At 40.7% G+C, this 25,315-nt stretch overlaps 1 protein-coding gene across 2 annotated transcripts in view; it reads left to right on the top strand.

Annotated features, from left to right (window-relative positions):
* RAB3C (RAB3C, member RAS oncogene family) overlaps positions 1–25,315 on the top strand; it is a 204,183-nt gene that overhangs the window by 75,015 nt on the left and 103,853 nt on the right. For both annotated transcript variants that reach the window (XM_084801389.1, XM_084801388.1), the window contains exon 3: positions 21,155–21,273. In XM_084801389.1, the coding sequence (XP_084657515.1) occupies positions 21,155–21,273 (119 nt within the window). The remainder of the gene's footprint in view (positions 1–21,154; positions 21,274–25,315) is intronic.

Genomic DNA, 25,315 nt, shown 5'->3' with positions numbered 1-25,315 from the left:
ACAAAGTTGAGATAGATGAGGGGGCCATGCCTCTCCCTTGGTATTGGGCAGGTGTGGATCCATTGTTAAAGCCTTGACAAAAGCTGTTAAAGGTCCTGCTTGTGTTGAAAACAAGCTCTTTAAGTTTATGTTGATTTTTGTGTACGACACCAAAGATGGGGTAATTTAAATTCTTAATTAGCAATGATTAGACTCTCCCTTACTGTGCCTTAAGCAATGGAATTCTTAGTGTAACAGCCAACTGGACTGCTCATATGCCAGGACCAGCCATCTTGAATACTCCCTGGACCTTTTGAGACAACTATACTAAAGGTTGTAGCTGATTGCCCTGGCTCCTGGAGATATAGCCAACCAATGCTTTTTTTTGGATATTATCTGTACTAGAATTTTTTATCTGTCATAAGTCAATTGACTGGATGACCATTTCCTCCTTGCCCACAATGAAAGCTCTTCCCCTGCTGAAGGAACTACTGTGACGAGCACTAAGCATCATGGCTGTGGCTGTCCCAAAACATTAGCCTTGATGATGACATCGACCAGTACAATGAGGAAGGACTCCGATCTCTCCAAAATGAAGAGTTGTGATCACCCCAAACCAATAGATGTGATTTATCCAAACATCCCTTCTGGGCAATGTAAGCAGGCTGCTTATGCTGGCTTGAGCTGGCTGGAAACATTTTTGCACTGCTTCTTCTGATGTTGGAACTTGAGTCTCAATAAAGCTTTTTCTAGAGTGGCCTTTCCTTGCTTACATTCAGTAAGCAAGCCATGCTGGAAACATGAAGACAACACACCACTAAGGCAGACAGGAACAATAGCAGGAGAAGGACAAGTGACTGACAGCTGAAAAGTGTGCTCCACTCTGGAGGCTTGGTAGCTAAAGAGACAGATAACTTGGAGGCAGCTTGCCATCTGAAGAGGCCAGCCAAGTGCACACGAACCTGCTAGTTCCTGGCTTCCAATGCCCAATGATACAATCCAGAAGAGCCCAGCTTGTATCCAGTGCCTGGTTACCACCTCCAGCCCAAACTTCTGAGCACAGTACATCAACAGCTTCTGTTTGACAGATAAGGATGTAGAGGAGCAATGCTGGCCTGTCACTGACTTTGCCTTCCTCCCCCTAGCAATCTCATGCCTGAGTGATTCTGTTCTGTCTAGTGGCCGAGTTCCTGAGCTGTCCACTGTTAGTGGGGTGTCCCCTGGCATGTCTCTCATTCCTGACTATAGTCTGGACAGAGGCAGGAGCTATAAGACATCCTGGCAGTGGCCACCAAGTTCTGGAAAGGACCGTCAATCCCCCTGCCTGCAACTGAAGAAGTTCCAAAGTTGCCAGGGCAGAAAAAAGAAGAGACACGCAAAAGTGGAGAGGTGAATAAAGAGAGCAGAGAGCTGCTAAAGCCTGGGAGGAGGCTGAGAAGAAGATGGACAAGGCCCAGTCACCTGAGCAAGTCCATGAGAGCAAGCAAGCCTTCAAGGTCTCGCGCTGAGACCTGACCTGTTAACACTGGTCTCTGCCAAGAGCCAAGGGCCCTGATGCTCAAGCATCTTGGTGCCTGAGACCTGCCAGAGAACCATGGCATGAGATGGTGCCACTTGCCTGTTTCTGACTGCCTTACTGATTCCCCCCACCCCAATTTATTTTACCTACACAGCACACACACAGTCAAGTTTAATTCAGGGGCCCAGCTGTCCTAGTCAGACAGTAGTGGTGAAAAAGAGAAGAGACCTGTCAAAATCTTTTGACCTGGAAAGAAATTTACAAGTAGCAGGTCACCTCTTTGCTTATCTAATTATCCAGCAAAGGACAACTACCACTAATATAGTCAATTGGAGGAAGGTAGAATTTTTAATGCATGCAAGATCTTTCCGACAACCATACTAGTTTTGATGAAAGTCCAATAATCCTCAAAATAGAGTTGGGGAAAAAAAAACTTTCAATTTTAAGTCTCAAAATAGTTTCTAGCTCAGTAGCCAAGAACCCAAAGACTTTTTATGCTGGTAACAACCCAGCTCCCCAGGGATGGATAATGGCTTTGTGCTTGCCTTTGTTTACGTTAGCAGTTAGTCAGGAAGAGAATCATTCCGTCAACCTTCACAAGTTAAAGCCCTTCTAGAAATGATTGTGGTTCATTCGTCCACCTACTAGACACGAAAATAGCCTGCTGTCTTCTCAGAACGTGCATTTACTCTCCAAATCATACTCTATGCCAAGTTTCAAAAGAGAGGGAGTCATGCCAGGATTGATTTTTATACCAAGTTCTATTTTGTACCTTTAGCACCAGTGCACGGTAGACAGGTGGATGGTGGTTGCACTTCAGTTGGCTTCTTCTTTGTCACTGTTTTCTCTTCTGATATGAGTTAGCTAAACTTGAGATAAAAATTAAGTTGACTGAAAGCTTAACTGAATTGTGCGTCACAACTAAAGTAGTTAGTTGTCTGTGAATAACCACCACCCCTCACCAGCAAGTGATCTACTGATAATTTGCTTTCCGGGGCAGCTAAGACTTTTCTTGCGTTTAGGAAATATTAATTATATGAATGCTAGAAAATCTCCTCTAAGAATTTCCGATTTATATGAATGTGGTATAAACTGAGAAATGATACAAAACAAACAAACACCAAAACAAAAACAAAAAACAAAACAAGAGTATCCAATCCAAAGAGAGTGAAGGGGGCAAATTTTGTGTTTTATAATTAACTTACTTCAGATGTTAGTGCTGTTGATCTTGTACATAAGATTCACTCAGGATACACAAAAGTAAAGAACTGTGGCCATTGACGTGTGTTGGCATAATTGCTAATTATAATATGGGTTGTTCAAAGACAGGAAGAAGATCAGTATGACAGAAATGAAGGAAAGGGTAAAATGTATGTCTCACACACCCTTGTAGGCCTTGTTAAAGAATTTTATTAGAGTTTAGGTTTGACAGGGAAGTGCGGGGGGTCAGCCTTAGAAGAAGCCATGTCATGGGTGAATATATAGTGGGCTTAGTTTTTTGTCCATAAGCAAGCAGAAGATTCTTCTTCCAAATGGGAAAATACTTAAGAAAACAGAGAGGACCGGTCGTGGTGGCGCGTGCCTTTAATCCTAGCACTCGGGAGGCAGAGGCAGGAGGATCGATGTGAGTTCGAGGCCAGCCTGGTCTACAAAGTGATTCCAGGACAGCCAAGGCTACTCAGGGAAATCCTGTCTTGAAAACAAACAAAAAAAAAAAAAAAAAAAAAAGAAACCAACCAACAAACAAACAGAATTATGAGGCACCAACACAGGGTGCTGCCTACTGAGTAATAAATATTAAAGTCCACAGGAAAAGAAAAGTGCATCAAGGAAGACAGAAGATGTTTCTCTCTTCAGCACTGACGTCTATGTGGGGAACAAACAAGATGCTGTACAGTCCCATAGACCAGTGATTTCCCATGATGCAATGAGTCTGAGGAGCGAGTTGTCTTGTTCTTTACTGATGAACAAACCGTCTCGTTCTTTTCATGGAATGTGACAGTGTTCTGAATATTTCTTGACTCAAACACTTTTTAGATCAGAAATCACAGTCTAAACTACAGCTACAGCAATAAATAATACTTTGAGATAGAAACACCCAAGAATGTATAGGACTGCTGTAAAATTCCCATTTTATAGATTCATCTGCTATAGCTAGCATGAACATATCCTTACAAAGGTTGAATAGTTAAGTGTCAATGTGCATGCCATTATAGCAATGAAGATCGAAGTTGTGTATGTTATTTAAATATATCCCCAATTGCTGACTTTTGGCTTTTTATTGCTATTCTTCATAAATAGAATATTCAATATGTCCTTCAGTGTTTAGATAATATATTTCTGAAGAATCAACGTGTTGTTATACAAACAATCCAAAACATTTTTACAAAAATAAAATAATATTTGCAGCAAAACAAATAGTAAGTTGACCTCATTTTTAAATCAATAGGAAGTTGAGGCATTGGCATCTCTAGCAGGTATCTGAAGTTTTGTTGAGAGGTTAAGCATAAGTTTAGCTACCTAGAGCTTTGTAGTGCAAATATCACACAATACTGGAGCTTCATGCATTTAAAATGATGCCATGTACACAACAAAGCAATGAACAAATTGTAAGAATTATTCCATTACACAGCAAAGAGCAGTTTAGTCACCTACCTCAAAGGAACAGGAAATGTAATGGAGATGACAGCATATGAAGTCTTTGCTGCTCGGTTTTGTTTCATACCTATGTAGTGATATTGAGGTGACAGTGGCATTGCATTCCAATATGAACAAGATTAAATAACCCCCCAAAAGACGATCTCCTTATTGTCACCCTGTGTTGATGAGACTCTCCCTGAGACAACTTTTCTGGCACTACTGCCCCATTCCTTTTTCTTTTCAACTGCATTAAAGGAAAGTCCTTAGGAATTTAGAAGTGTATCCTAGAGACTACTACTACTACTTACCAAAAGTTTCCGGAATGGCCTGACCTCACATGGCTAGGCATCCTTTCCTTAGTCTAAGTCTTCCACCAAGGATGACCTACCAGTAACCAAAACAAGTTGCCTGTCACGATCTTTCAGGCAATACCCACACTTCCTCCTCCATCACATTTGACATCTGCTTGTTCTCTGTGTCTCACCAACTGTACCTCAACTCCCCCTTAGAGCCTCTTCCATCACTCTTTAGGTAACTGAGCCAGTCTCTCCAGGTTACTGCCGTTGCTTCTTTTTTAATGTACTTTTTAGCTTTTAGTTTCCTCCTAGACAATGTACTCGCATAGGCTTTGTATTAGTTGTAGTGTTATAACACATTAATCACAACCGCAGTGGCTTTAATTACTCAAACTTATCATTTTGATGATTTGGAGATGGAATATCCAAAGTGGACATGCAGGGCTGTGCTCTTCTGGGAGAGCCCAAGAAGAACCCCATGTCCAGACACCAATCCCATGTCTAGACACCAATCTGCTTTCCTGTGCTCCTGGAGCTTCCTCCAATGTCTTCTGCCTCTTCAGGCCTGGCCTTCCCCTTCTTTTGTATCATTGTCACATCTGTGGCTCTCATGCCTTCCTCTCTTCCTCTGAAGGACGTTTGTGATACCCCAATAAGTTGAGACTCCTTGATGTCCCAGAATAGCCTCCATATCTAGATGCCCTAATAAAATCACTTGTAAATTCCCTCTCGTCATGTAGTCCATTCAGAGAATTGTGGATTGCAGCAGACACTTGATAGAAACCCTGTCCTTGCTCATCACAGAGCTATAGGAAAGATTAAGCTTTGTCTCAGGTGGAAGCAGTCTTGGCGGGCTTTACCCTTGAGGCACACCATGAATACCTTGTGAGAGACTGTTTGGAGCCTTCCTGGGCTTGGAATTCAGGAAGCCTACCTAGGAACCCCACCGTGGCTATTGTTTTCCTAATTGACCCTCGAAGGGAGAAGGGACCGCCCTTTGCATATGACTGGGAAGAGGTAGGAGGAGAGAGGAAGAAGGCGCGGAGAGAGAGGAAAGGACCGGACCAGCTCGTGGGACTGAGACACCTAAGGACCCGTCCTGCCGAACGGATTCCAGGAGGTTTTAATCTTCTGTCCCTTTAACCTTTTTTTCCTTCTTGTATATGCTAGTTGGGTTGTATAATAAAGTTTAATTGTTAATAAACTGAGCCAACACAGAGCCAGAGTGATCTCCTCTTCTAACTCGAAACCTAGTCTAGTCTGGCCTTTGCTTTTCATGGGGCACTCATGACTTGCAAAGGATCAGCAATAGCCTCAATATTTTCTGACTTCAATAGATGATCAAACATATATATCTCTTTCATCATAACATAGCACGTGTGCGCGCGTGCGCACACACACACACACACACACATCCATGTCTTCCTTCTTTTCCTCTCCTTTCTTACCCTACTTTCTTCCTTCTCATTTTCCTTTGTTCTCTTTCTGAAGAGACTATCACAATAGAACCTAGTAGCCTTTTGGGGGCATTCAGGGTGGAAGCTGAGAAAACTCACTTCAGATGTAGAAGCTTTATTTTCTGAGCCCAGTTCAAGAGCTGAACCACATCCTTGAGGGAAAGTTGTATTTAAAGGTGAAAATTGCAATTAGCTCATACAGGGAGTGGCTGGTGGAACAGGGTAAGTCGGCTCTGACTCAAGTTATTTTGCTAACAAGAAGTTCTAGCTAACCTTGAAAATGTGCCTGCTAGTTGGGGGCAGCTGGGGTTATGGTTAGGAATTCTTGCTGATTAATAAGGCCATAGGATATGTTGAACAGAAACATAGTTTATGGTCAACCTGAGGTTTTTTTTACATCAGTAACAAGCTGAGATGATGGGGCTTGGGGGCCTGAAATAAAAATATCTATAGTTATGCTACCCAAAAGAACTCAACGCTTTGCTTTAGAAAAGGACATATATAGGAATAAACAGAAACCCCTATAAGTAATCCTATAGAAATGACTATTAATATTTGCATATTTTTAATTTTTCTGTTGCAAGAACTAGCTTTATATACTCTGACAATACTAAGTTTGTACTCTAGAATTCCCTACATTGTTGAATAGCTTTGATCTTAATGGTCAATAAGGGTTGTAAACAAGAATTTTCTGACAGAAAAAAAACCCAAATAATCTTCATGGTAGTTTAATAAGTGCTTATGATACATAGTAACTGAAAGTGAGTTTCTATGAGAAAGAAGAATGTTAAGAATTTTGAATAAATAAAGGGCTGATGTAGAAATAATATGTGGCTTTGCCAGGAGTGGTGGCACATGCTTGTAATCCCAGCACTCGGGGGAGGCAGAAGCAGGTGGATTTCTGAGTTTGAGCCCAGCCCCATCTACAAAGTGAGTTCAGGACCGCCAAGGCTGCACAGAGAAACACTGTCTCAAAAAAAAGGTGGCTTACAAATTGACTACTCCTGATGAATCACACCAAATTTATTTTAATAACTAGGCATTTGTATTTGAGTTGATCATTATGACTTAACATCCTCTTGAAGCAGTTTCTCCACATTAAATGGAATCTTAGAGAAATCACTTAGTTCTTTCAAGTCACTAGTATGGTCTTAAAATGAAGTCCATAGAGGACCCACTGTAGAATTTCTTGGGGCTCCAGCAACCATTGGTACCCAAAGCTATAGCAGCCTGCTCAGTCAGTCAGTCATCAATGGCGATTGTAGGGATTGCTATTTTTAACCTGTTTCTATGCTTAGTTAATTGCTGTTCATTGCACCAAAACCACTAAGGTCTTTAAAAATGAATCCAACAATAGAGCTCTATAGGGACCCAACAGTATCAATATAAATTCTCCCCAGAGATCAATTCCTTAAAAAAAAAAAACCCACAAAGATTCTTTAGATGTGACAGATCCTGAAACATACATGACTCAATGATGCCTTTTCATAATCAAGGAAACTGACAAGATGACTACATCTTACATCTGGTCTTGGAAGACTTGAACCTGGATAGAAGACTTTCTAATACCCAGAGAACAGCCTTCCCTACCTTCTGCTCTGCTGTATCTGGACTGCCTATTCCAAGGCATTGCTTCCACATGCTCAGTGGTGCTTTAATCCTTCTGACTTTACTCTCAGTGATGTTTTAATCCTTGCGACTTCACTCTCAGTAGACAAATCCTGAAATCAGTTTCTTTATACAAGCATATTTTGGTGCTTAAAAAGAAACAAGCCCAGTTTTGGGGTCACTGTGAAAACTGCAGAGTAATGGGATCTCCTTGACTCACTGCATATGCCTTGGAGTTTGCATGTAATTTGTGGCTTCAATGCATAAGTATGCCTGCTGGAATATTCTGATAAGTGAAAGCAGCAAGGCCTCCAAATCGAAGTACCCTAACAAAAATGAGCCCTCTAGATGTTGAATAGAAAAGAATTCTCCTTACTTAGGAGGGGGTTAAGTAGCTGAATAAAATTTTACATGCAGAGTTCTTCAAGGTACCAAGATACAGAGAGAATGTAAAATAGTCTCTACTGGATATGTTTGCTGCTGACCTCCTTTTTCCATTTTTTTTTTTTTTACTACATTCATCTTTTTAAAGTCTGGAAAAATGAAGAGCTGGTAAAATGACTTTTTGTTTCCCTGGACATTTTGGTTGTCATATTCTCAGAGGTTTAAAGCGGACATGGCTTGTTTGTTGTCCTGTCCTCTGTTCACTTTCTGATTGGACATTTGTCCCAGTTTGAATGAGGAGCATCCACTATATTATGTCGCCCCACTCTTGTGCTCTCTACAAATTAATGAAGTAATCCCTAGGGACTGGAGTTGCCCAGAGAAAACACTGATTGGTAACTGACTGTGAATTTCCGTTCACTATGTTCCCTGTAAAAATAAAGCATATTACAGGACAATGTCATATTCAGAAATATATTGTTTTTCACGATGATTTAAATATTTTTTTCTAGATCTTCCATAATGTTTTGTATCCATCTGATTATTTAGGATCTCATTATATGTCATGAAATTGAATTTTTCTCAGGGGAATGTTGGCTCTCACACTACTTTGAGCACAAATAAGAAATAGCTTAGCTATAAGTGTCATAAGATTCTTTCACTATTCTGATCCTCTAAACAGGCAAAGAAAGCTTTACTTCTGACGAAAATTAGCTTCTCATAACTGAATTTCATTGCAGACATCTAAAAAGAGTTAACGTCTTTCCATAAACTATTAAAAATATTGACAGAAAGTTTTATACCATAAAATCTAGATTCTTTTATCAGGACAGGAAGTAAAATCTACTTGAATTTAATACCTGTGGTTTAAGGAAAAAAAGAATGTTTTAATGGACATTTCTAGCTGTCAGTAAAGCTAAGAGAAGTCATATTTTAAAGGAAAATATAAGTCTTTTACATTGGGCTCAAGAATAGAGCTTGACAAAGCCCACTTTTGCTTTAGGATTCCACGCATAAAATAACTTATTCCCAAGCATTCCTGTCCTTCTGCCCCCTTCCCCCCTTCTCCTCCATCCCTCCCCCGCCCCTCCCCCCATGCCTCCTGTGTGTTCTCTTTTTCTATCCTCTTTCTCTTTGGAAAAGAGCCCTGTGAGTCCTAAATTCACCAACTTCTATCTGGGAAAGGGACAAATTGAATTTTACCTGCCCCCATGCTGACGCGTGAGTATCCGTTTTCCTGCCACTTGGCTGCATTTGGCCCCATTGCTCAACCTACCATTTCTTGCTGTCATACTCCCCCTGGTACCAGTGTGGTGCATCTACCAATGAAGGGTGGAGGTACTAGATAGCACTCTTCAGTCAGTCCCTCAAATATCAAAGGGAGGGTTGTTTTGTTTGTTTGTTTGACTCTTATGATATTTCTAGGGCAATTTAGGTAACTGTTAGAAATTTAAATAAAAACTGTCAGATGCTAGCAGTATTGGATGATATAAAAAAAAGCATAAATAAGACAAGCCTCTTGTGTTGGGGGTAGCTCATGGTCACAAAAATAATAATAAATATTAATTTTACACTAATTTAGGGTAGAGATCAGTCAGATCTAGCTCCATTTTGTAGAGTAATGGCCTTAGGCTTGCTTCATAGAGCTCTGCCTTCAGCACCCAGCCCAAATTTATCTCTTTTATTTAGAAATAAGCAACTAATCATCCTGATTTCCCAAGGCCCACAGTGATTACAATAATTAATGAAAAATAAATTCCTGATCTGATAATTCTATTTCTTTTCATAGGCTATTAATTTAAAAACATCAGTGACTGAAAGTTATTACCTAGCCCCCAAAATTAAAATCTTTTTTCTTGGACCTTGTCCTTGTACAGATGTTGAACATCCAATGTTTTTAGCAGTTACCTGCAACATTAACCTTTCAATACCCTATTGTTTTACAAGGCAAAATTATCAGTAATTTACATCTTACATTCAAATCTCTTGTAGAATGCATAGCATTGTGCAAGTTATCAGTTCACTGAGCCCTGCATGTTTTATTATTAGGTTTCTGATTTTCAGTCAATTCGCAAATTAGATACCACATTAATATTTTTATTGTTCTGTGAAGAGTGTAATAGGTTTAAAATTCAAAGCATATATGTGGAAAAAATAAGACGCAAACAAACCTAAAGAGGAATTGGGAGGCACCTGGCATGTATCATGTCTCATGAGGACCTGGGCTAACCAGTTTACGTGACTGTATGTTTGGTCTCCGTAACTTCCTATTTCAAAAGATTCATGTGTTAGTTGAAAAACAAAACAAAAATGTGGAGAAGTTGGTTCATTTGCCCAAAGTCACCAGCTCCAAGTGTGGAGATGATTAGCACACGTCACTGTCCTATGGTCCCTTCTTTTACTGAGCACTAGTAAACTGTCTCCGCTATACTGTCAAATGCAATTTATAAATAAACTGGTGAGAAGGGATTGGTCTTCTACTATTTCCCTGAAAAGCAGAGGTAAGAGGACATGAGAATTCAGCAGTTGATTGCGAAAGGAAAGAAACCTTTCTCCTTCCTGTCACATTCCTCAGCAGCTTGCAGCATCTTTAGGTACCGAGAGCCATCCTCCTCCTCCTTCCTGTGAAGAATGATTAATTCATCCGAGTCCAGCTTTACCCTGTGGCCCATCTGCCTGCCTCTCACATTGTGAGATAACTCAGCAGGCTGAGCTTGTAGTCCTTGGCTTAGAGCAGAGGGAAGAGCACAGGGGTCGCAGCCTAGCCTTATTAGCACAGCGGGAGCCTCTGGCTGGAGTAACCAGGCAGAGCTGTGCCCAGCTGGGGATGCCTCAGTCTTTCCTGCAGAGAGTCCCTTGGTACCAGTGCCTCTGCTCTGACTCTCCCATCAAGCTGTGCAGGTAGCATAGCCTGTTTCTACAGAGTGAGAAAAACACGCTGTCTGGCATACAAGCTCTAAAAGGACGTCTTGCCCTTCCCGCTTCCCAATCCACCAACCATGTTGACAGTGAGACTGAAATGTGAGAAAATGCCTTTCTGTGCCACTGGATGTTTCCTGTAAGGATTTAAGCCGGTTTGCTCTATTTGCAATGCTGAAATTTTATGAAGTAACTCTTCACTGTAAAAAACTTTAAAAAAAAAAATCACTCCTAATTGAGAAAAAAATGGCCCTTGCCTATAGGCAAGCCTGTGGCGCATTCTCTTACTGATTAATGATGGATGTGGAAGGGCGCAGGGCACAGGGGATGGTCCAGCCCTTGCCTGATGGTCCTGGCTGGCATAACAGCGTGGGCTGAACAGACCTAAGGGAGCAAGCCAGCACGCAGCATCCTTCCTAGCCTCTGCGTCAGTCCCTACCTCCGGGTTCCTGCCCTCACTTCCATCAGCCATGGACTGTGACCTGAGAATTGGAAGCTGAAATAAACCCTTTCCTTCCCAAGTTGTTTTTGCTCGTGGTGTTTTATCACAGCCTTAGAAACCCTCAGACAGCAGTAGAATGCTTCTTTGAGGCATGTCGAGAATGTCTCCTCACCAGCTGTTTCTCGGCTAGCTCTTTGGCCTGGCTTTCTAGTGTGCTTCCCAGAGGATCCAGTTAACCTCATGTTGCCCTGATCTGCCTCACAGCCCGCTCCCTGCTGTGTGCTCCATCCTCCTATGTGCCTATAGAGACTCCATCCATCAGACGGAAGCTTATTTTTGAGGGTTTTTTTTTTTTGAGGTTTTTTTTTTTTCTTTTCAGCTGAAGCGGCTTGACGTATGGAAATTGTGCTTTAATCTGGAACTCATTTATCCTATCAGGTCTTTTGTTTCATTAAAGATCATAGTAGTCACTGGAATAAAAATGAGCAGAGATTCTTAGAGAAACCAGTGAACAGTAGCAGCTGATAGTCGTGGTCAGAGCTTAACTGTGCGTTTCATCTCTGAACACAGTCGTTCTCTTTTTATGGCAGGACAGACGGGAGGAGAAAAGCGAGCATGAGGATACTGGTTGATCCTGAAGGACAAATGTCTTTCTTTCTCTCCTCCTCTAGGGGACCGGTCAGTAAGGAGTGATGTACCCTTATTGAGATCTGGCAGGCTGGCTTCACTTCTTTGCTTTTTTATAAATATGGCTGGTGATAATTAGACTTTCTATCACCTTATAATGTGTAAAGAATTGTCCTTATTTGATGCTTATGATTCTGCTAAGAATAAGGTGTTGTTTTGTTTTTGAAATCAAGAAACCTGTTCGGAAGGGCTAAAGGACCTTTTTACAGCCCCGCCTAGCATGTGCATCCCAAAGGCATGGTGGAATTCCAGCTGTTCTAACTACAAAGCCCTTGTTCTCTGTCCTGGCCCTGGGGACAAATCGAACCAGGGTTCACCTGAAAGAGGGGGTGAGGATTGAAAATGGGGACAGAGATGTGAGAAATATTGACTCAAGCCTGGAGATTTCTGATCAAGATTCTCTTCAATGCAGAGGAGTAAGACTTTATATAGCAAGGTCAACAGGATCTATTGTAATCCCACTCTCCCTAGCCCCCAGGCAAGAATACAATCACCTGAATAGCTCCCTGTAAGAACTTCTTTAATCCTCTGGATGGTTCCCTGTAAGGACTTCCCTATTTCTCTGGGTAGTCAATCCAAGGAAAGCCTAGAACACAAGACCTCCTTCAGCAAGGGTCAACAACTCGAAGGTCACAGCTTGCAGTCTAAGCACCAGGATTTCTTTCTTTCTTTTTTTTTTTAAATATTTATTTATTAAATATACAGTATTTTGCCTGCATGTACATCTGCATGCCAGAAGAGGGCACCAGATCTCATTGTGGATGGTTATGAGCCACCATGTGGTTGCTGGGAATTGAACTCACGACCTCTGGACGAGCAGTCAGTGCTCTTAACCGCTGAGCCATCTCTCCAGCCCGGCACCAGAATTTCTAACATGGCTGAATTTAGCATGGCTCCCCCCAGTTCTCTCCATGTGTTGCTGCAAGGCCTGGTGTGTTCCCATTTACTGAGCACGTGATACACAGAGGAAACCCTTACATTAATATATGTGTTTTAATTATCCTAACAACCTTGAAATGGTAAATAATGACTTTTTTTTTTAGCCTGAAAGTAAAATTCAAAGGAATTTAACTACCTAAGATCATGTAGTAATTATCAGGTTATAAATTGAAAAATTCATCTTCCATTCCAGATCATGAAGTCTGCTCTAGCATAAACAAGAATTTTCCCTCAGTATCCTTTCCCTCGTCCACATATGATGCTAGATCAAAAGTGGATTTGGGTTTATATTGCCCAGTCTCAGAACCTGTTGAATTTTCATATGCAGAGAAATCTCTGCAATATTTCAACATGTCCAAATTTAGAGAGGAAGTGAGGAGGAAATATTCAATGATAAAACCCGTCAATGTGCTCACTCCCCGACCCATTTTCACTGTGCGCCACTATTTATAACAATGTTCTGCCCAACTGCCTATGCCCTTTCCTGAGCCATGACCTAAATATATGTCACCGGCCTCCTGTCACTTTTCCTATGCTTAAAACAAGATCAGGCAGAGCAGAAGACATTTTAAAGGTAATGAATGATACTTGTAGACACACATCATTACGGATGTGTCCTATAGACTCTGTGACATCACAGGTGACTCTAAGGTTGTAAAGACTGAGAGGCATGATGTGTCAGTGTAGGCTCACAGGTTGTAATGAATGTGCTGTTGTGGTTAATTGTGTTCACAGTCGGGGATTCGTGGCATGTGTGGGAAAGGAGGCACACAGAGTCTCTCTATGTATCTTATTCTCAATTTTGCTGAGAGTCTACCTCAAACTTCTCTTAAGGTAAACATATATGAGGTCCACTTAAAAACATTTAACAAAGGCTCAGGATTGTTGAATCTGAAGTCACCGTTGTCACACTCAGTTTGACAGTTCATATTCATGCCTGGTCATCTAGTCATAAAACCAACAAGATTCCCAGACTGCTAGTAAAACAAGAAGAGGGGTGTGCGGAGCCATTCGTACTTTCTGTTCCTCATTTCCTGGTGAAAGACTGAAGGAGTGTTGGGGGACAAGAGAAGCCCACCTACCTGGACAGACATGAGTTTCAGTTCTCTCTTGACTGCTTTGGGGGCACCAATCCTACAGCACAGTGCTGGGTTTCAGTCTCATACCTTCTGGGAGACACACAAGGTTCTCCCTGCACAGTGCCAAGGAATCAAAGTTTAACCTCCCTTTACCCCCACTTTACCCCACTAAAATATCTTATATTACTCAACACTTGTCCATGAGACAGGCTTTCTGGTGAGAGGTTAACTGCACAACTCCTGCTGTGGTGTTTATTATTTCGGGGGGGGGGGGGATATGTGTAATAGAGCATAATGCTAACCTGTGGGGGATTTCTTTCGTCTGCCTCCCCCTCCTCAAATTGGCTGTCCTCCAGGTGACAATTACTCCCGTTCAGTGCAGATCAACGGCCCCATTGCTTGAGAAGGTACTATCCAAGAAGCCAGGCTCCTGGCTCGTGTGAGTGAAAGCCCCATCCTTTGTGAGGAACGGCTTTTGAATCCTAGTGGCCAAGTTAAGGTAGAAGTCGCACAAAAAGGCCCGTTGCCCTGTGAGTGTACTGCGTTTGATCTGATGCAGGCATTTTGTATTGTGTCCTATGAAAATGAATATTCAGCCACCTTAGCTGAAAGCTGAAAATTGCCCGTGTTTATGTATTTATGCCTCAGGATTTCAAAAGACTGAGTATAATCAAAAGCCTCCTGGGAAGATGCATGTCAAAAAGATTAATTAGGAAGAAGGTAAAAGTGGTGTCTCCTTGTCTTTGTGCTAAACAATCACAGGAAAACAAAGCGAAAACAAAAATTTTAAATCAAACGAGGGGGAAAAATGCCTTTATACAGTTTGGGTTTCAAATTTTATTAAGATCATAAAGTGAGTCTTTAAGTCATGTTTTCTTTTTTAAAAAATGTCTCTGAATTTCCTAAGCAGAACCATGGAATAAGGAGCTATGTCAGGGTATTCCTGACAGCAGAGTCAAAGACCCCTGTAAAAGAGCTATATATGGCTGTTCCTCTCTGCCAGGAAAGATGAATTGCCATGGCAACGCTACCATGAAATAATAGGTCAAATTTTATCCTTCTGCCTCGGGCTGAATTTATTAGGCTTTGGTTAGAAGTAGATGCCACTGCAAAATGAATGCTTTGGTATCTCAGAGTTAAACATTACAGCGTGTTAAATCTGATCAATAAGATTCACCCATAGTAGGTTAAGAGTACACTAAGATTGACTAGGTTATTAACTATTCTTTTCTAAAATGTGGGTTCATTTCACAAATGCGTATGTATAAGAAACTGTGCGTAAATGGATTCACACTGATTGTTTGCACAAGGTCAGTAAGGGGAAGCGGTTTGTGAATTTTATTTTAATGGATGACTGTGATAAAGAAAAAGTTCTTATTTCTTTCCCCAAATAAGTATGCAGCAAGAAGGCATAAAATATTTAAGACTCTATTTTTGTTTGCTATTTTCATAAGACTAAATTGAATGCTGCTTCATGCCTATTTGTAGAAATGAAAAATTAAATACAACTTGAGAAAATTAACATAAAGTAAGATGTGTGGTCATTATGTTGATGTTGGAAGGAGCTGTGTCTCCATGTATGTTATGACATTAACTGTTTCTTTTAAGCAGTGTCTTAATCATTTAGGAATAAAATTCAAATGTGAAGGAAAACATAACTTTTGTCACAACAAATAGCACTGCTATGTTTTCTACTAGGACATAATTACTAGAATAGATAGGTACTGTAGTCAGTCCAGTTTTTAAAAAGAGTAGGATATATCAAATCATCTCTTTATATGATTAGCTTTTCCTATGTAGAATACGGTATTGTATTTTAGCATCATGCTTTCCCTGATGTCACAGGGAGATTGTGTTTAGACATCTCTGTAAGCCTACATTTAATTTTCTTTAGTTTTTTTTTTCTGCAGTAACTTAATAAAGGTTGTGTAGATAGCTGTGAAATTTATATTGCTTTCATTCTTCTAACAAAGACGGACAATGGGGATCAGTGGCTACACTCATGTCACATTGAGGTATCACAAATTGATTGGGCTAAACAGCCAGCAGTTGTTGTCTCACACTTCTGGAGGCTGCACATCTGGCTCTGCAGTGCAGGCCTGGCCTTGCTCTCTGCAGTCTAGGAGCAATGATCTTCCTACCTGTCCTGTAGTCTCTAGAGAGTGCCTGAGGGTCTCAGCATAGCCTCTCTTACGGATGCGCTGTTCCGATCCCATTCTATGTCTTTAGAGCTTTCTTAGTTATGTGTATTGTGCCTTGAGTCTTCTTTTGTTTTAATACTTTTTAATTATTTTTTAACTGCATGTGTGTGAGGGTGATATGTGCATGCAAATGCGGGTGCCTGCAGAGGCCAGAGGTATCACATCTCCCCGGAACTGTAGTTCTAGCCACGTTTGAGCTGTCCAACACGGGTATGAGGAACTAAACAGCTCCTCTGCAAGAGCAGTCTCCCCTCTTGAGCCAATGGGCCATCTCTCCAGCCCTGTGTCTCTCCTTTTATGAAGACTCTAGTCACAGGAGTAGAGGCTACCTATTCTTGCATGGCATCACTCAAGTTTGATTGCATTTGCAAAGACCGTTTTCTCAAGTAAGGTCACATTCACAGAGCCTAGGATGAAAACTTCACAGTAGCCAATCCACAACAGGCATTGAACCAACGGGCTCCATCTCTCAGTAAACTGTCTCCAATTTGAACCACTATGGTGCCTGGTTCTTTGCCAAAATTTTTACAATTTTGATATCTTTTATTTTTGGAACAATGGTATTCTGCTTGATAAATTTCTTTTAATGGGTAACATTTTGCAGTATTTAAACTCTGCCTAGAGTAGATAGATGTAATGTATCTTTGCCATCCCTATCAATAAATGCTTATTAGAGATTCTTTGGGTAGGTGGATGGATGAATTAATATTAAACTATACTGCCACGATTTAATTTTCCTTAATTATCTCAAACAATTCCTTCATGTAAAAATGTAGTAATGCATTAGTTATTACATTAGTACTGCCAGAATAATGATAATGTTAAATTACTGAATACGTATTTCACTTTCTTTGTGTGCATTTGGACAGTCACTGGAGGAAGTGGGCTTTATGTCTGGATTACAGTGTTCCTACCCCTCACTTCTGTTGATTTCTCCCTGAGTTATTATATATGACTTCATTTATCTTAATTAAATTACTTTTGCCAATCAACTAATACTAATGCATTTTGACTTGGTTTCTCCACCTTAAAAAAAAAACTGCCTGCTTTATCTTATTCCAGGAGTTTCTGTTCTTCAGTCTAATTTGTGTGTGCATGCATGTGTGTGTGTGTGTGTGTGTGTGTGTGCAGACATCGGTTCATTGTCGTGATACTACTTGAGCTACATTTCTTCACTAATAGATCATTCCATTTTCCCTTTAATTTGATATGGAAATAAGTAGGGAAGAAGAAACAATTTGCAAAGTAACCCATACTTTGCAAATGAAAGCTATTTCCACAGTCTTAAAGCTGTACACTATCTCTGCTTGACTGCAGAATGCTTTAACCGTATTGTGCATGCAACTAAGAGAAAGTTCTACTGGGGAAAGCCACTGAAGGCAAAGACAGATAGAGAGGGTACATTTCAAACTGAAAAGGTTCTTAACTACTTTTTATCAAGATGCTAATATTTTTCACTTTACAGGTCTTTTTTTGACAGATAGTCAAGGATTTCCTATCAACCTCACAATTATATCAAGAATATCTCCTGAAAATATGATTAGTAATAGCAAAATATTTTAAATAATAAAAGAGATTTTTTTCTTTATATGTAGAGAGAAAGACAAATATCACTTACAGAAGAAACTTTTCTCATGTTACATTCCCATCCTTGGTTTTTCTCCATGAGGGATTCTTAATCACATTTGTTTTCATCATGAGAAGATAACATTTATAGGAAAACAACAGATATTCCCAAGTGCTAATCAACCAGGGGGAAGAACAACACCAAAAATTTCTGCCCATAGTGAGGAGAGACGCCATTTTGTGAACCATTTTCTGGGCTATTCATGTTTAATTACATTAGTGGCACTTAATATTATAAGCCGTTCCTATATTTTAAATATAATCTTTTATCATCATTAGTAAATGCCAAATGCAGTGAAGTGTTTTCCTGATGTACTTTTTATAGCAGAAAGGTTTAAAAAAACAGGTTAATAAGTTTGCAATCCTGGAATTCTTTTCAATACCAAAGCCAACATGGATACAGCTTGATGTAAAAGTATTAAATTAGGTTACATGTTTATGTTGTTATTTATATTTATATTTATATTTATATTTATATTTATATTTATTGTCATATTGGGAGGAATCTTCCTATTTGTGCTTTTTAGTACTCCTGCCTTCTTTGATACAATTTCTTGTTCTCCCTGAAGCTTTGGTGACAAACAGTTCTGATTGAATTGTGTTTCTGATTTCAGGCAGTATAATGTTGGGGATCTGGCCCCTTACTGTGACTTAAATTCTATCTGAAAGCTTCCTCTTTGTCTTCCTCCTCTTCCTCCTCCTCCTCCTCCTTTTCCTGAAAGCTATTTCTCTATCTGTCCTTTTCCACAATTTAGATATGTAATGGTTACTCAACTCTGTGGTTTTTAGCATTGTCCTGTAACGTTTCATTTAAAGTGGAATGACTTCATGAATTTTGTTCTCTCTGTGACTAAAAATTCCCACAATGTGAAACTGATGCTTTTCATGACACTACAGTAAATGTCTTTATCATCACCAGAAAAGGCTGGAGCATTAAAGCCACAGTTTTTCAACATATTTATCAGCAGGCTGTGTTGAATACACACTTGACAGAGGTCCGGGTCACCTTTCTCAGTGTCCCCAGTCTTTCTCGGTTTTTCTCTTAAGAAAAATGAGAGAAACCCTGTGTGTTGTGCAAGGAAGGGAGCGGGCATGGCACTGTTAGTCTGCACCAGTGGTAGTCAGTCTATGCCCAGAAAGAAAAGGATGCTGCTGTTTGAAGATACTTGACAGCGGGCTGGGGCAGGGGCAAGCTGCATTTATACACAGGATGTTCTGAACAATGTGTGGTCAGGAAGAAAGTGGAAAGGGTTGTAAATAATCTGTCTAGTAACAAGGGGTTCTGCTCCCCAGAAGGACAAACTGTGCTACCATGTCCCTGACTACCCTTTTAAACATGTTCCCCGGGAGTTTGGCTGTGGCATTATATGTATGTTCTCATCTTTGTTTCATGGTTACAGATACTGGTAACTAAATTAAGTTCATAACTTTCTGAGAACACACAAAAAGACTCAATATTAGCTTCTTTCTGTTCTCATTACACATAGTTGATATCTTAGGCATCTACATTTTCATAATATTTACAAAACATTAAATGAAACACAATAAAATATTCACATAATTGCCAAGAAACCCTTTTTTATTCCTATTATTCTGGTTAGAATTTGACTTCTTACTAATTAGTCACAGACGATTAGAATGTACATTTTTTCCTAATGATTTTAATACTACTTTACCTATTAAAGATATTAATCTTTGTTTTCCATGGCATAACGCAGATGTGTTTCCCATTGTGCTTTCCTTTTCTGTTGTTTCCTGTGTTCTGAATGCTCCCTTATGAGCTCTCCTTCATCGCTGTGCATTGGAACGCTCTAGTCTGCTCCGTCCTGTCTCTGGACCCTTATCTTCTCTAATAAGACCTTTAGTTAGGCCAGCCGCAGCCTCTCCAGAGAAGCAGGTGTTCTAATTGGCTTTGTGAAGACGCACTCTTGGCTAAGTAGGTTCTATTTGCACTTACACCCATTCACTGAGCCCAACCTCCTTGGAGCTCTCTTCCCTAAACCTGAGGTAGCAGAAGAACGTGCTGCACAAAATACTAAAGATCTGTGCGTAATTTTATGCACCTCCTGACTGCACCTGCTGGGTGTTAGGACCCAACTGGGAAGATTGGCTCCGGGTGGATGTCAACATGCAGCATGGACCCCATGAGACCTCAATGTCATCTTGATGATATAGGAAGCTGTTTTTACATCACCTAACAACAAATGACTGCTCCCTATGAGGCCTACTAGATCTTACAGGTAATATCCATACTCTGTTTATAAAAGAGGCATATTAAGGATAAGCAAGGAAGAGGAGCCACACTAAGTGAAAAGTTCTTAAAAAGTTTATGAAAAGGGAAGCTAAAGGCACCATCTCCAAAGAGAGTGTGTGCACATTAAAAATGATGTCTGGTGCACGCCTTTAATCCCAGCCCTTGGGAGGCAGAGATAGGTAGATCTTATGAGGTTGAGGCCATCCTGGTCTACAAAGGGAGTCCAGGACAGCCAGGGCTCTGTGTAATAGAAAAAAAAAAACTGTCTTGAAAGAAAAAAGATTCTTCTAATCCTGAAAGGATGGAAGAGGGTGAACAATGGAACTAGTCTTCAGGTGCAGTGCCTATGACGGGCAGCAGAGCCCTTTAGGTGATTTGCATGTCTCAGAGTCCTGATGTCACTGCCACTCGCCATGACTTTTACAGACAGAACTCTCTGCATTTGTAAGTTGTGTTCTGTCTACAATCTTACGTTAGCCCCAACATCGCAGGAACGATACCTTGTCCTTGTCATTTATTAGCCCCTGTTTTTATCCTGTGCTGTATGAGAAACTCTAGAACCCCAACACGCTTGCTTAGCTTTAGAAGGGTTCGATTTACAAAGGTTTGGTTACTCAAGTGCGCATTTGATTATCCAAATCAGACTTTAGAGAAGGCGTCCTATCCATCTTTCAGTTGCCTAAACTGACCTTGAACTGTAACCTCCTTAAAAGTGGGGACATGTTCCTTTTATCCCCATACATACCATGGGGGTGTTCATGGACAGACAATGGAGACATAGTCATGTAGCCAAGGTCCCCCTCTAGCTGTCTAGAGCCACCAGTTTCAGATTGTATGATCTTTTCTTTCTTTTATTTTAGTTTTATGCTGGTTGGTGGGGAGTAAGCTTTGATCTTCATTCAAAGAAAAAGAATAAAATGAAAGATGGAAGAAGGAGGAAGGAAGAAAAGAAGGAAGGAAGGAAGGAACAGAGGTATAGGTTTTCTAGAGGACAGCGACAGCTGTGCATTAAACACACATTTTTAGATGTTGTTGTGACTGCTCTGGAACTCATTAATCCCCAGAGTGCGTGGCCTCGTTTTTTGAGATGGTATCACTCTTTTGTTTTTGTTTTGTTTTTTTAGGACACAGCAGGCCAGGAGAGATACAGGACCATCACCACAGCTTACTATCGAGGGGCCATGGGCTTCATTTTAATGTATGACATCACAAATGAAGAGTCCTTCAATGCTGTACAAGATTGGTAAGTGGTGACAATTTTTCATCTGACAACCTATTCTTCCCACAGTGGTGGCCATGAGGCAATGTCCTATGTACGTTTATCCCACTTGTGCTCTGAGCCAAAGAAAAGTTGGTCACACTCAAAACCGTTCTTTGTCAGGCGGTTAGCAAGAAGTCATTTTGGTGACTTCTCTGCATTTTGTTCACTTCAATCCTTTGCATTGCTTGAGTCTTCTTCTGTTGCTATTGGCATTTTTAAAATGTAAATAATGATTTGGGTCTAATATAGGTATCTAGAAAATAAGGCTAGTGAACAAAGTTTGGCTTACAACATGTTCCTTAAGTAAAGCTTCATTGGAATACAGCTAGGACCAATTTTTTTTTAATTGTCTATGATGTTTTCACACCACAAGAGCAGAGGTAAGTAGCTGCAGCAGGAAGCATGTGGCCCACAAAATCTGGAACATTCCTCTCTGGATATTTAGAAGAAAACTTTGCTTATTCCTTCTCTAGGAGATGTGTTAAATAGGTTATTCAAATTAAAACGCTTGAAAGGACTTGGGGGAAAATCTGGATTACAGGCAGAGCCGTGGTGACATAGCGGTTTCACACTGGTATCCGTGAGTGTGGTTGGCAGTAGGGGCCATTTCTGCTGTGAGTTCCTTTTCCAAGCTTTCCAGAACAGTGAGAATCCAGAGAATGGTCATGAATGTCAGCACAGGGCTGAAATGGACAGGGATCCTGTGGAAAGTTCCAGAATGGAGCTCCAACTGCTAGCGACCAGGGATGGCAGAGTAGATCCACATTTAAATATTAGATAGTCATAGCTCATCTCCTATGAGAAGCATCAAACAGGCACTATACTGGCAACACAAATGGGATTTATTTTTTATTTCTATGCTAGTATTATCTGCTGATTTTATATGCATATCAGGATCTGATTTTAGAAACTTGAATTTGCTCTATGTTGTTTCTTGAAAATGCTTATTATTCTTCTGGAAAGACATCCACATCTGTCACATACACCTGCACACACATGTACATACATGTACATACAAATGCATACAATATATACATATATGTACACACATGAACATGTATACATGCATGTATACATGCAACATACCTACACTCAAACACGTGCAGAGGAATATATACATGAAGGCATACATACATGTACACACATACATATGCACATGCACATGCATCTGTACACAAATATAACATACATACACATATGCACACATGCACTCACACAAACACACATGTACTCATGTGCATGTGTGCTCTCACACACTTCCTATGTATGAGGTAATACTATTGACAACAGTAACTCAAAAGATAGTTAGTTATAAATTGTTAAAAGTCAACTTTAAAACCTGTATGAAAAGTAATTATCTCCCACTGAGAGACACAGAAAGCTTACATAACCTCTTTGTGTAGTGCATTGGCAATGTAAAAATGAAAGTTCTCATGTTAACCCATAAAATCATAGTATCCTAATTAAATACCAGCAAATCTGTCACAGAATGGAACAGGATAAAAAGTCCAGAGACAGGCACATCTGCAAGTGGATTTAGTGTTTGGTAAAAGCAGCACTGATGTTGGCGTCTCCAGAGGACCATTCAGTTAACAGCTGTGTGATATCTACCTAATTGCCGTTCACAGCTGTGGTTGATACAGAGTCCAACAAAGCAGTTGTTTCAATACTGATGGCTCTGCAAGAAATGCTGAGTCCTGGGCAAGGGTGAAGAAGCTGTTCACACTTACGTTTTCGTACACCAGCGTTCTGATGCTGTTTGTACATAGCTCCTCTTGCACAGTTGTTTCGGTGAAAGTTATTTCATCACTGATAGAGCATACGGTGATGGAGTGAGCTCATTAAAAGGAAATGCCAGTAGCCCCAGGAGCCATACAGTCAACAATGCAGGTCTACTATCAAGGTGATATGGAAATAACCTGCATCTGCATCCTTGGGCTTCCCTCTGTGGTCCAGTCAGCTGCAAGTGGCACGCGGATGCTTACACTTCCTGATGTATCAGTGCTCATCTGCCTCCATCTCAGAGTCTCTAGACAACTGTAGTCCCTCCCTCCAGCCTTCTGAGGCTCTATTCCCTGACTTCTGAAAGGCACATCTTCCAGATTCTTCTCTTGGGTACCAGCAACGCTTTCCCAAGTCCTATCCTCGGTCATTGTATTCACTTTCATAGATTCATTTATCACTTAGATAAAATGGCTCCCAAATTTAAATCTCTGGCTTTGTTCTGTAAATGGCTGTTTCACTTCCAGGTACTCAAAATATTTATCCCACCTAGACCCCCACCCAGAAGCCATTTATCTTCACCTGAGACTGCTGACCTTCTGGACATAATTCCTTCTCGTTACAATAGAACGCATCCCTCAGGGTGGACGATGAAGCCAGCTCTGACTGCCACATCTGAATCGTGAACAGCTCATGTGTGTTCACCTGTTTAACATGCATATCCCTTGTCATGCCTCCCGCCTTTCCCTCCTTTCTTTGGCCATCCTCATTTGGTTTCTTGTAATATTTTGCCCCTAGCCTAACTGCAGCCTTCTGATTTTCTTGACTTAAATTTCCCTCTTTCTCAATCCATCCTACCCCGTGGGCTGCTTGTAGGTTCTTCCAAAAGATCATGGTCTTGAAGTTCCTGGACAGTCCCTGCCCCAAAGCCATGGCTCGCCCTTGCCTCCTGAGTTGGAACTTTCCCAGTTTGCCTTTCAGACACATCGAATCATGTCGCTGCTGTAGCTCTGTGCTACCATTTCTCTGAATTCTAGAGGAAAGCTGAAACTGCCATTTCTGGAGCCCTACCCCAAACACTCTAAACTTGTAGCATTTTTCTTTTATGTCTCTTTTGTCTTTCCATATTTTTTTTCTATAGCTGCCTGTTCTGTCTGTCTCAGGGCACTTAGATTTCTCCAAAACTGAAGAGTAAGAAAGTCTGTCCTGGAAAACCACTATTATTCACTCATTTGTCTTCCCGCCCACAGTTACATAACTATTAGTTTGTTGGGGGTTTAGTATTCATTTAGCCAGCAGTTACTGAGTGTCTGGTCTAATACTGAAGGCCGGACGTGCATATACCAAAGTTTGCTGTCTTGGCAGATCTCAGATCACACACTTAAGTGAGCCAGGCCTAATATCTTACTTAGTCTTTGGCTTACCATACCACAAGGCCCAACTATTTCCACTTTCTGAATACCTCTCAAGTACATTCCTCTCCTTTCTCTCTGTCCCCGCTGACTTCACTCAAACTGTCGTTTAGGGACTGTCTGTCTTGTCTCTGTTTCTCTTATTTCTAAAATGACACTTTCCATCATTTCAAACACCCCGATGATGGTGGAAGCACAAGCAAATCTCTATGAAGCTTTGGCAGGCATTAATCCAGGCCCCGTGCTGGAACCATTAAGCCAAATCTCCCACGAGAAATCTGAACATTGCCGTTTTCAGATTTCTACAAGTGACTCTAAAGTCTGTTTCTTACTAAGACCATCGGTTTTCAAGAAAATGCAGAGTCCATCACCCTGGCGTCATCTCCTCCCATGCTTTCCCATGTATTCTAAGCTTTTGCCAGACAGATCTTTCATGACTTTACCAAAGTCTAACCCTTCTACTCTGTCTGTTCCTCCTGGAATATCTTCTCTCGTAGCAGTCTGCATTTTATGTGTCTTCCAAGCCAAGCCCAATCGACTGTCACCCCCCGACACACACACACACTTAACAACACACCCCTACTCTCTTTCTGTCTATTCTTTGCTCACAGTAGGCAGTGTTACCATCACCCACAGTCCTGCAGCTACATTTGCACTTCGCAAGGAACCCACAAGTAACCTGTAAGACTGTTGTCACCTGACTGCACCTTGCTCATATATCAGGTTGTGAGGTCGTTCATTTCTCCCAATACTAAATGCAATACAATGTGATATGTTTTCTTTGATTTTTTCCTAACATATAAATTGTGGCAAAATATGTATACAAAAAATGATTATCTTCGTTATTCTTTAGTGGACAGTTCAGTTGCATTAAATGCATTAATTGTGCT

This window comes from Acomys minous (assembly GCF_964271855.1).
Source record: "Acomys minous genome assembly, chromosome: 11".
In the NCBI taxonomy this organism is placed as follows: domain Eukaryota; kingdom Metazoa; phylum Chordata; class Mammalia; order Rodentia; family Muridae; genus Acomys; species Acomys minous.
This window is presented reverse-complemented; position numbering and strand designations above follow the sequence as displayed.